Source organism: Monopterus albus, unplaced genomic scaffold (genome assembly GCF_001952655.1).
Source record: "Monopterus albus unplaced genomic scaffold, M_albus_1.0 scaffold291.1, whole genome shotgun sequence".
Classification (NCBI taxonomy): domain Eukaryota; kingdom Metazoa; phylum Chordata; class Actinopteri; order Synbranchiformes; family Synbranchidae; genus Monopterus; species Monopterus albus.
The window spans coordinates 176,227-188,706 of NW_018128171.1; the positions used below are offsets into that span (position 1 = coordinate 176,227).

The 12,480-nt window shown below is 40.2% G+C and overlaps 1 protein-coding gene across 1 annotated transcript in view; it reads right to left on the reverse strand.

Annotated features, from left to right (window-relative positions):
• Window positions 1–7,472, reverse strand: part of nucks1a (nuclear casein kinase and cyclin-dependent kinase substrate 1a) — a 17,243-nt gene extending 9,771 nt beyond the window's left edge. Inside the window, exons 1-3 of the mRNA XM_020623001.1 lie at window positions 7,161–7,472; window positions 3,178–3,227; window positions 1,497–1,587 (exon numbers count right to left, since the gene is read on the reverse strand). Of these exons, the coding sequence (XP_020478657.1) occupies window positions 1,497–1,587; window positions 3,178–3,227; window positions 7,161–7,177 (158 nt within the window). The 5' untranslated portion in view covers window positions 7,178–7,472. The remainder of the gene's footprint in view (window positions 1–1,496; window positions 1,588–3,177; window positions 3,228–7,160) is intronic.
• Window positions 7,473–12,480: the final 5,008 nt, after the last annotated feature.

The following is a 12,480-nucleotide window of genomic DNA, read 5'->3' on the forward strand; positions in this document are numbered from 1 at the left end:
ACTAGTTTTATTTATTTTATAATTTTATTTATATACTGTGTGTTCTGTACAGTTAAGAGAAACTTTCATTTTAATAAAAAATTTGAAAAGTTTGAAATAAGTGACCAATGGCTGGAAATTTTTAATTTTCTTAAATTTATATATATATACACAAAACGATTATTCGACTAATCGAAAAAATGATCGTTAGATTATTCGACAGAAAAATAATCGTTAGCAACAGCCCTACTATACAATTATAAGACCATTTACCATCCTGCTGAGTCAGCAGCGCTTCAGCTAGAATTTGATCTTAGTTGCTATTCTGCAGCATTATTTGTTGTCTCACAGTAGCAAGTTTTCCCTGAGCCCTATCAATATGAACATTCTGGATCACCAGATCCAGATCAGACTTTAGTGTGGTAGATCGGATGTGGATGTTACTGTGCAATATTTGTCCAAGCACTGTAAACATTATATATAGAGGAGTAATAAGCAAAAATACTGAAACTGGCCCTATCTCATAATGGTGAAGAATCCTTTAAAAAAAAAAAAAATTCCTAGATCAGGACGATGATCCAGATCAGCACCAAAATCTAACTGATTGTTCCACTGGGCACAATCTACCTCTCCAAAAATTGTTGTCCAAATCCATTCATTAGTCTTTGTGTTATGCTGTGAACAATTTTTCTGCAATACTTCTAAAATACATAGTTTTCTCCTCACAGTTTAGGAATAGAGTACATAATTGATAGTAGAAGAGGATAAAGAGAAATAATATTTTGTCTCATATGTTCATATCATGACAACAGTCAAAGTCAGGGTTCCACCCTGCTTTTAAAGGGGATGAGAGGAGCTGGTTTGATTGGTCATTACTAAAGGCTGCACCGACTCCACCTGCTCATAATGCTTTCCTCCCACAGACAATGCATTCCTCTCTCTTCCAAGCTGAGCTTGGCTGTGTCCAATATGCACCAATGCCTGTGGGCACCAAAAGTTGTCAAACTGTGTTTTTTGCCTGATTTTAGTCTTGCATTTACTACTGCACCCTATTTTAGGAAAACAGAGACCTCTAATGGTCACATCATATATCTACTGCAATTCGTCTTGGCTTTCGCAATGAACAACAAACAAATCAGGTCTAGCCCTGCTCCAGTCCAGAGGGGTGTGGTAATGCACATGAAGGTGTTTAACTGCCAGAAACACTAAAAGTAGCTTCTGCACAGTTTAGCTAGTGTTAGCTAGCTAACAACACTTCATGCTGCTGAAGACAGGCTGGTTGAAGTGTGCAGATTTGACCAACTACCCATTTCCTTTTCTCTCTACCTCAAAAATCTGCCTGGACCATCTTACTCTTGTTGTATCTGCCCACTGTAACCTGGTGACTTAGTGCTGACTGTGCTTGTCCAACCCAGGTGGGTTCTATCATTATTATTTATTAATATTAATTACTATTGAACATAACTTGGAAAGTTGTCAGACACTGTCAGTGGTACCAAACTCCATCAAGAGCTCACCTGTCATCCTGTGAGTTCTTTGAGCGCTTGTGCTTGGGCTCACGAGGGGATGCGCGCACCTTCTTGGGCTTATCATCACCATACTCCTCATCTACAGAGAAAGGACAACATTTTTGTCTTTCACTCAAATATATCCACACACAAAGACAAGTTCTTGTTAGCATTAACAAATGCTTTCTGTTCGAGTCACCCCTGTTGATATTTCTTTGTTTGCTTTTCTATGGTAATATTAAAAAGATACTAAAGTGTCTTGCCACCTAGCACTAATTCTTTGGGCAATATAATGGACTGACTCTTTAACAGTAAAATAAACTAAGACGATGACTGTGGTTCAGTGGGTAGAGCAGTCGTCTCCCACCCAGAGGGACAGAGGTTTTAATCTCGATGCCTGCAGTCCATGTGTTGGAAGTGTCCTTGGGAAAGACACTGAACCCCCAAGTTGGCCCCGATGATTAGAGCCATCGGTATGAGTTGGCGCCGCAGATGGCTGCCTTGGTTCTGTACCGAAAACAAATTCCTTGTGTGTGTAACATGCTTAGCCAAATAAAGGTGATTATCCTTTATCCTTATCATCCTTAAGACTGTGGTGTTTGGGGTTTTTTTTACATATTTTATAGGTTTTCGAACTTCTTACTCCACTATTTGGTTAATAAACCAACATCAGACACCAGTATCAGCATATCTAACCACTCAGGGGCGAGCATACTGTATACCATGAGAAGATACAGTGCCCAGCCACTTTATTAGGTACACCTGTACACTTGTATGCACCTCAATGCAGCACATCCACCTTAACATCTGTGTTTATGAAGAGGTGTTCCTGATATTTCAAGGATAAGGATAACAATAAAGATAGTCACCTTTATTTGGCCAAGTATGATACACACATGGAATTTGTTTGGTACAGAACCGAGGCAGCCATCTGCAGCGCCAACTCAACCAATTACTCTAACCATTGGTGGCAACTGGGGGGGGGTTCAGTGTCTTGCCCATGGACACTTCAACATGTGAACTGCAGGCACAGAGCTTCAAACCTCCAACCCGACGACTGCTCTACCTACTGAACCACGGTCGCCCCCTTTCATGTATGTAGCTGGGGAGGACAAAATATAGAGACACCTCTGAATATACTGTAGTCCAGTACAACACCACCTTTAACTATGACCTCAAAAATAAACATTTAATTTATACATTTATGACAATTTCACCAAAAATGAAACATTCTGAGCTTCATAAACACAGATGCTAAGGTGGAAATGTTACATTGAATTGCATACAACTGTACAGGTGTACCTAATAAAGTGGCCGGGCAGTGTATAAAAGAGTATCATCATCATCAGAGATATTTTAACAATACACTGTGGTAGCTATTCCTAAAATCCTCTGTCAGCACGTGGACTATGCTGCTAATCACTGAACGGGACTGTTTTATGGTAATCTTGGATCTTCATATGATTTTTACTCCAAGTTGTTAAATTACATTCTTTTATCAGATCTTTAATTCCCAAGACCAACCAAAAGCAGACACTTAATTTATCCATTTACAAATAATCTTGCCAGAAAATGTCCTATGAAATCAAATGGTTATCATGTTGTAAAATACATAAAATAACAAAAGGATTTTATCCATATTGCCAACTCCTGTTACCATACACACTGAAACACATCTAAAGTCTCTTACCTGCATCGTCAGACTCATTGAATTGTGAGTAGTTCACCACTTTCCTGTTCCTGTAAAGAAATACACACACAGCATCAGATTACGCTGACCAATAACAATGCGACTTCACTGGCCACACCTGACATTAGACATGCCAGAGATGATGTGGGGGTTTGGCAATACGTATATGTGATGTCCAGCAATTCACCTGGCAGTAACAAGTCAGCTGTGTATGAATGTGTGGTTTGAAAAACCAAACTCACTCCAGCAGGGGACACTTGACAGGACACTGGTTTACCTTCTATAGTTTCCATGGAGAATTTAGTTCAGGTAACGCACACCTCTAGAGGCTGATTTGGTTCAGGTTAAAACCACTGAAAAATCATCCCTCATGCTACTTTTTAAGGCAAGGCAGGTTTGTATGAACAGTACCTTTCAAGCACAAATTTAAGTTTCTGTACATAAAATCTGAATAAAGATGTATTTTGTCACACATGTACAGTGCTGGTGCTACCTGAGATCATCTGCAAACTCTGCCTAGAAAATTTTTACACCACAGGAACCTACCAAAAAACTAGGGCTGGGCATTTAAAGATAAAATACTACTTGATATTTGCTGGGAACTACTTGACAATTACTCATGGTATGAAAATAGATGGTTATCATAACCATGCACCTGTGCTTATTACTGGTACTGAAGGGAAAAAAAAAAAAAGCAATGCGTGTGCACTTTTCTTCCCCGACTGCCTGTCAGACTCCGCAACAGGCACCACACGCACACATGCAGCAGACAAATGGCAGAGAGGAGAAGGCTGATAGCCTGACACCAAACCTCATTCGGTGAAAAAGAAATTAAAATCAGCAGTGTGGGATTACTTTGGATAAAATAAAAAAAGAACACCTCCGAGAGCAGTGCAGATCAAAGTATGTGGCACATTTATAACTTTAATCCCAATTAATAAAATGTGTGAGCATATAAATGTTGGCCATAAAATGCACTATCAAAATAATTTTCCAGTCTGTTCTTTTACTAATCTCTGACTTACAACAAGACTCACACTGATCCCACTCTGACCCCAGAAACACACAAACTTTCCCGGCTCTCATAAAAGTGTGCTTGTGCGTGTGTGAGTGGAGGTACAGACAGGATCAGTCTGGCTGTGCTGTCGCACACCTACAGTAAATTAGCAACTACTTTGATAATCATTTAGACCATAGTGACAACATGTCTCACTACTTTTATAAATTTTACAAACCAGTCAATCGATTAATGGAGACAATAATCAGCAGGTTAATCCCAATGGAAATAATCTGTACTTGCACTTGGATACAAACTAGTCCAGCAGAGCTCCACCTCAACCAACTACAACAGTCAAATCCTGCTTTTACATCAGTGCATGTTAAATTTTTTTTTTTTATCATCATAGGGTGTACGCTAACTTATACATTAACAATCACCTTTATTTGGCCAAGTATGTTACACACAAGGAATTTGTTTCCGGTACAGAACTGATGGCAGCCATCTGCGGCGCCAACTCAACCGATTGCTCTAACCATCGGGGGCAATGGGGGGATTCAGTCTCTTGCCCAAGGACACGTGGACTGCAGGTACTGAGATTTGAACCTTGAACCTTCTGGTTGGGAGACGACTGCTCTACCCACCGCACCACGGTCGCCTCCCCATTAATGTAATGATTAAACAGTGTAGGATAGACAGTATGACGTTTTTCTGCGATTAGTGTACTCCTACTTTTAATACTTGAAGTACATTTTCATAATAATACTTAATTTTACTTAACATTTTCAATGCAAGACTTCTACTTGTAACAGAGTAGGCTTCTGTTACAGTGCGATATTAGTAAAGGATCCATCATTTAAGTTGAATGTATAAGCGACATCACCCTAATGTGTCAGTGAAGGGGACTGGGAGTCAAAACACAAACACTTCTCACCGCAGCATTTGAGCAGCCCTTTGCTGCAGAATCAGACTGGGCTAAAGTTATCACCAAATCTATTGGGATGTTTATTACTGCCGACATGATGCCATACTTTTGTTGTGGAAAACAAAGGGTTAAAACATATGGTGAAAGTGCTTGAGCCACGCTACAAAATCACCTCACGTAAACACTTTAGTATGAAGGTCATGTCAGATCTTTATGAACAGGAAAAGACCAAAATCATCAACAAATTATCCAAAGCACCCTCTATTGCTTTCACCACAGACAGATGGACATCCAGGGCAACTGAATGTTATGTGACTGTGATTGCTCACTACATCACAGCTGAGTGGGAGATGTGAAGTTCAGTGCTACACACACACACCCCCTTTATGAGAGCCGCACAAGCACAAATCTGGCACTGATACTGAAAAAGGCAGCAGCCGAGTGGAAGCTATACAGGCCCAACAGCAATATCTCAGTCACAACAGATAACACCAAGAACTAAGTAAATGCAGTGACAGAAGCTGGACTGGGGCCACAGATAGCTTGCTTTGCACATGTAACTAATTTAGCATCCAAAAATCAGTGAATCAGATGGACCGCCTCCTTGGGAGGATCAGGAAGGTGGTTTCCGTTTCCATGAAAGCACAACAGTCTCTCATGTGCTTAAGACCAAGCAAGAATTGCTGCAGCTACCACCCTACATGCTCATTCCTGATGCCAAAACATGATGGAACAAAACTTATGGCATGATGGACAGCTATCCTGAGCAGCAGGCAGCTGTGTACTCAGCACTAACACACAAGACCGTGAAAAAAATATAAAAGATAATCACCTTTTCTGATGATGTGAAAGATGTCCTCCAGCTGCTCAAATCCCTCAAAACAGTCACAACCCTACTAAGCACTGAAAATGCCCCATCTGTGTTCATCATTCTACCTCTGAAAAGAAGGATTCTGCAAACCATGGCCCCAAATGAGGAGGACTGCACAATCACAAGAGATGTCAAAGGTGCCACTAGAGGGGACCTGAATCAAAGATACACTGCACCCCCCAATCTACAGGACTGTCTTCAATAGATCTACAGCACTGGATCCGAGGTTTAAAGGGTACATAAAATATAACAAAATAACTTTCATTAGCTTTTTGTTTTGTCTTTGAAGCCAAAGTACTGGCAGATGGGCAAACACGAACTTTTAGCTGCAGCATAATGTCAGGGAGCATTCGAATATTAGCAAATTATTACCACCGAATATCCGGAATACAAAAACTGCCATTCGGGACAGCCCTCATTAACAAAACCTGGAGACACCACATGCGTTTCAATCACAGTGGGGCTCTTGCACTGGGGGTGTGGCGACCCTAGTTCCCCGCCCTCCCTTGACATCAGCCAGCAGTGTTAATTTACTGCTAGAGCTGAAAATGTACCCCGACTACCTAACGACATTTTCTTTAACCAACAACCCAAACGATGGTCTGTTGTTCTGAAACTACAAAAACGGTTTACGGTTTAAATGCCATAAAATACGATAAAATGGTAACCACAGCACTGACATGCCGAGTCTTGCGCGGCAGCAAGATCAAATACCGAGGCCGACTCTTTTTTGGTGGGGGTATTAACAGTTTGGAGCCTCCCCTGGATGAATGGGTAGCCATATTCTCGTTCTCAGACAGCGACGGAAAAAAGGCCTGGCTTAAGTGAGCCGTAAAGCGTAGCTGGTTAAATCATACCGCCTAATTTTCCGCTTGGCCTACATAGCAGCCAACAATAGACATCTTGGATCCGTTTAAAAGCATGATAGACACGACACGGCGGCGGGCTGCGCGTATCTCCACAAGACATGGCGCACGGTCCACACTGCTGGGATCCATGTTAGAAAAAGAGGGTGCTTACACAAGAAGGGCAACGCACACGCACACATTCCCATTATTTTTTCATGAAATAAACACATTCCCAGCACATAAACCACAACACAGTCGACCCATGCATGTTATGTACGATGCCTGCCAGCACGGTGTCGTTATTAATTTAGAGAGAGCAGAGGACAGATTTAGCACACCTACCTCACTGGTCTTGACATTTTGCAGGAATACTGTAGAGGTTAAGGATTTAAGAAAGGGGGGAGAAGAAAAAGCACAGGGGAAAACAGAAATATAGATTCCCGCTCTGCAAAACACCGAGGGAAGCGAGGTTGGCGCACAACTACGCCGTCCGAGCTAGCGCGTGAAAACAAAAGTACGGCAGCGACCTGTCCTCCAAACGCAAATATTCTTATTTTTTTTACCTTCAGCTACTCAAAATGGTGAATAAAACAAACTGAAACTGCAGCCTGTGTGCAACCAAACCCCGCGGCCTTGAGGGGTGGGTCCCCTTTGATAAGCACCGCCCTACGTGGCCCTCAGAGGAGCATCGCGGTGCTCCGCTTCTCCCATTGGCTGATTTGAACGACCAATTTGGTTTTCTTATTGCATCCTTTAGCTGTCTGTCAGAACATTTCTGGCATATAATTGCCCGCCTTCATTTGCAGGCTTGGTTGAATTAGCACTGCTAAGAAAACAAAAAGAGGCCCTAAGGATAGATGCAAACATTGAATTCAGTGTGGGTCCCAGAAAACCATGAAGGAACATTACAATTCTAGGCTACAACATGCAGAAACATTATGTATATATATTATAGAATGTAATATATTTTGTTCATCTTATTTACTGGTATTGCTGATACTAGCCTTCTGTTTCTCTTGTCAGACTACTGCAGCATGAGATGCAGGTAGCAAGCAGTTCCACCTAGAGAAACACAGCTGTAAAGCCTGTGTGATATATAACGTTACAGTTACAGGTTTAACATTGTGATATATTTCAAACACTTAGGGCTGCTTTTTCATCTTCAGATTGTAATAATAACCTGTAAACTCCATACAAACAAAATCTGTACAGTGTGCAAAATCAATTTCAAACCAAAGCTACAGCTCCCACACTCTTATCCACTTTCATACCTATACATCGACCCAGGATAACCCTGTGATTTTTCATTTGGCGTAAGCATATTTAAGTCTACCTTTATGACCCTGTTCCTGACCTAGATTTGATGCTGACATGACATTACCTTATTTTGGATGAAAGGGTGAATAAAAGTTTCATAATGACTTTAATTGTTTTTATTATTGATTATGAACATTTGTCACTACACAGGATATAAAATTATAACCACTTCATCTGCACTATACTGAATTCCCTGTATGAGCTAAATTTTAATATTTTTAATGAATTGAAAATTAACAAAATACAGCCATATACCATGAGAAGGTCAAAGGTCAAAGTGTTTATTTGTCATATACACAGTTAAGAAACGTGTTTCGCCGTACAATGAAATTCTTTGCCATACACATTAATGCCATACAATACAAGTGAAATATAAAGTTGATGAGCAATAACAGAAATCTAAATAAGCAGTAACACAAATCTAAGGAACTTTAAAGCAGCAAGTGAGGAGAGAATTTAATCTTGCCATTTTTTTTTCTTTCCCCTGATACTTGCAGTAGTTAAAATGTTACAGCCTAAGGTCAAGGCTAAATTCTGTGGGTCATTGAGCTGTGGACATACAGTAAGAGACCATGAGATAGCCTGCAGACATTAAATTCAGTATTGTTACTTTTCTGGTGGTGGAAGAGTTTCATATGTTGCAACTTCTATAAAAAATAGTTTGTTGACTTACTGTTGCAATTTTTGATATGGAGAACACGTACATGCACAACATGTCAATCAATCACTCAATCAATCAATCAGTGATCATAATCTTTTTTGCTAAATATGTAAAAAATACAAGTAATTTTTACTCCAGTTCAGTGGCCCCCAATATCCACCAAATAAAATGGAATGAAAGCAGAATAAAAGACAGAATAACAAGTAATAAACACAAGAAGACAAAAAACAACTAGCAATGTCTGAATTTCCTCAAAACTCAGTTACTTCCTCTAAAAGTAAGACATGGTGTCAAGGCAGCCAAATTTGCCAAGCTCAGATGGAAATTACCAATTTAAACTAGTTGTGAAAATGTTTGTCATAACTGTGATGAATAATATAGTTTTTTTTTGCTTTTTGTGTGTGAAAGAAAGCCTAAACAACCATATACTGTGGGTTGTTCGTCCCTGTCATCTAATACAACTCACAGGAGAGCTTAAATCAGCCTGGATCAGTGCCCCTGCATTGGCAGGAGATAGGCCACAAATAAGTTGTTAATAATAACCTTTGAAAAATAAATAGGTCCTTCTTTATTATGTGACACTGCTTTAGTAAAAGCTTATTTAGGTTTAGGCCCAAAAACAACTTAGTTAGGTTTAGGAAAATATTAAAAATAATCAAAATAAGTACTCCATTAAAGTTAAAGGATTTTTGTTGCCATGATTAGACATGAACAGTCATACTGGAAACAACATCTGTCAGCTGGAAATGAGAAACAAACAGCAGTCCATGTGTTGTCGACGCATCTGTCCACCTCCACCTGCTCCACACATTCTCTCTACACTTCCTCCTTTGTTCCCATCATAATTACTATGGTCACTAAAGGACTTTGTCACCAACATAAATGAAAAGACTGATGCTGTCTCACACCATGACTTAACAATAAAAAATAACTAGGCTATGTGTCACAATGGTTTTGTTTGTTTGTTTGTTTTAATGGCAGGACAGTCTAAAAGTTATACCTGAATCATACTTTCAAGCTTAGTCTGACTAAGAAAAGCTGAGCCTGACAGCTGAGTCTGATATGTTGTAAAATAGCCACTATACAGGAGATAACACAACTTTAGATAACAGCAAGACGTTTCTTCTGCTTTCACCATCAGACCCTCAAAGGTTACCTTTGCACCCAAATTGTCAGGTGTCTAATGAGCCTTGCAGATATTCTACAATGGCTGTAGCCTTGTTTCTTTCAGAAAAAACAACAACAAATGTCACAAATTCTATTGTGTTTGCTTTGAAAGAGTTTTTACCTTGGAATTCTTTGTTTGCTTAATAACATGACATGAATATTTTTCATCGTGTTCCACAGCACATCTTAAGGTGATTTGTTAATTACAATACAGTAGTTTATTTGTTTGGCTTATGGTAATATAGTAATATAGTAATAGTATAGTAATATACTAGATAACATATAAGTTACTCAAGTACACAAATAAACCTATCTTAATAAATATATGGTTATAGTGCAATCATTTTTGTTGAGATTTCCAGAGGAGTTTTGGAGGCTCTGGATGGAAGTAACCTTTATTTTTTTAGATTCATTGAATTTCCACCCACATGTGTGGCGAGTTCGAGTAGGTTCTGTCAAATTGTAGGCTGTGCTGAGGGCTTGTTTGGAATGTGAGCTATTCCCATCAAGCTGTGTGTATTTCTGTCTTTGTGCCAGTGTTGGTGTGTTGAACATAATGTAAATGGTGAATCCTGATCAGAATGCAATATATTACTCAGTATTTGGGGAGTTCTATGTAATTCAATGAACTGTTAAAATGCACGCCTCGTCTCTGCCTCTCTCTGTGTCTGTTGGGCTCATTCTCTGTCTTTCTGTATCTCGCTCTTGCTTCTTTCACATCAGACAGACCTCTCTCTCTCTGTGCTCAGGTATATGCTGTACTGAGGAGCAGGTATGTTGCCATGGCAACCAAGGAAGTAACTCTCGCCTCTCTCTTTGTGGCTTCCTTGTTGCCTCTGGATCAATCGTTCTTCAGTCTCAGCTATGTGTCTTTCAGTCTGCAACTACAGAAGACTCAGTAAACCTTATAGATGTGCATATAACACCTCTGGGACTGATGACTAATGTAGCCCATAGTGCACCATCACTGTCCAGCAGGCAGAGAACAGTACTGGCCTGTAGCTAAAAACTAGTTTATAGACACCGTAGAGGCATTCAAATCAAAGGCATATGTTTCCCTACTCACTCCAATTCCCATCTCATATCTAAGTGTTGAAGTGGGGAAAATGACATTTATACTTTTTATACAGTATTTTGAACTGGCAGCTCACTACACCATTTCCTTAACTGCATGACACTGACACCGTGTGGCTCATGTCTTAAACTGCAATGCAGCAAGATGAAATGCCTACAAACACAACCTGATGTAACCCAGGTGCTCAAGTAGCCTACAGTAGGGATCAAATGCAGTGAAACAATGGGGAGGTTCACCAAATATTTTTCATCTAACACAGTACTGGTATTTGAAAGGTGATGTTGGATGACAAATGAGAGGGAAAACCAGCATATTACTCCAGTGCTCCTTATATTTTCCAGAACTCTAAACTCCATTGCAGGAGCAGCTCTCTGCCAAAAGCTATTTAGAAGGTTGTTTGCCTACATGTCAGCCCTGTGGCAAACTGGTGACCTGTCCATGGTGGACCCCACTTTTTGCCCAGTGTCAGCTGGGATTGGCTCCAGCCCCCTGTGACCCTATTCAGGAATAAGTGCTATAGGTATTGGATTGATGAATGGATGGTTTGACTAGGCTTAGCCTACTTCCTGTATGATCATGCCAATCCAGTGTTTCAAGAGTAAAATATGAACTGCTGAAAAAGCTGCAAAGAAAGTTGACAAGGAAGTCATTATTAGTAAACTCCAGTAATCCAATGTCTCCCACATTTCAGGCAGCATATCAAGCTCTTACTGACCAGTTTGAAGAGTGGCTTACAGTGATTTACACAACATTTAATGAATGTTAACACAACGGATGGCTGTGTCTAATGGGATCTGACTTGGCACTTCTCAAATCATAATCAATCATTTTCATTTATAGATCCATACAGACTGTTTTTTCATGTGTTGTGCCTGTGGAGCCTGTTCTCCTGTCAAGATGTTTCCCCCTAGGCTATGCTTTAACCTGAACCTAACCTAAGTGGAGTGACACTTCTTCAAAGAGACATGGTTCTGAGATATCTTGTTCAGCACAGCAACACAACAAACTGGCTTTGCAACCAACATACACAGACAGGCAAAACTAATTTCAAGGTCAGGAACTGGGGGAATCTTGCTTACACTTATTGTTATACCAGAGTCCTCTCTCCCATTTGGTTTCTATCATCAAATTAACATTCAGTTCTTCAAAGGCCCATTCAAATTTGTGAAATCCCTTTTTGCCAGGAAAAAGGGAGGGTCACTAAAAGCCTCAAAATAGGCTTTGGAGAAGCTTTTGGAAAGAACATACTCTAATCCCAGAAGGTTTCACCAGATTTTAATTCCACCACGGTGGTGCAGTGGTTAGCACTGTTGCCTCACAGCGAGAAGGTTATGGGTTCAGGCCCCACCTGGGACCTTTCTGTGTAGAGTTTGCATGTTCTCCCCGTGCTTGTGTGGGTTCTCTCCAGGTACTCTGGCTTCCTCCCACAGTCCAAAGACATG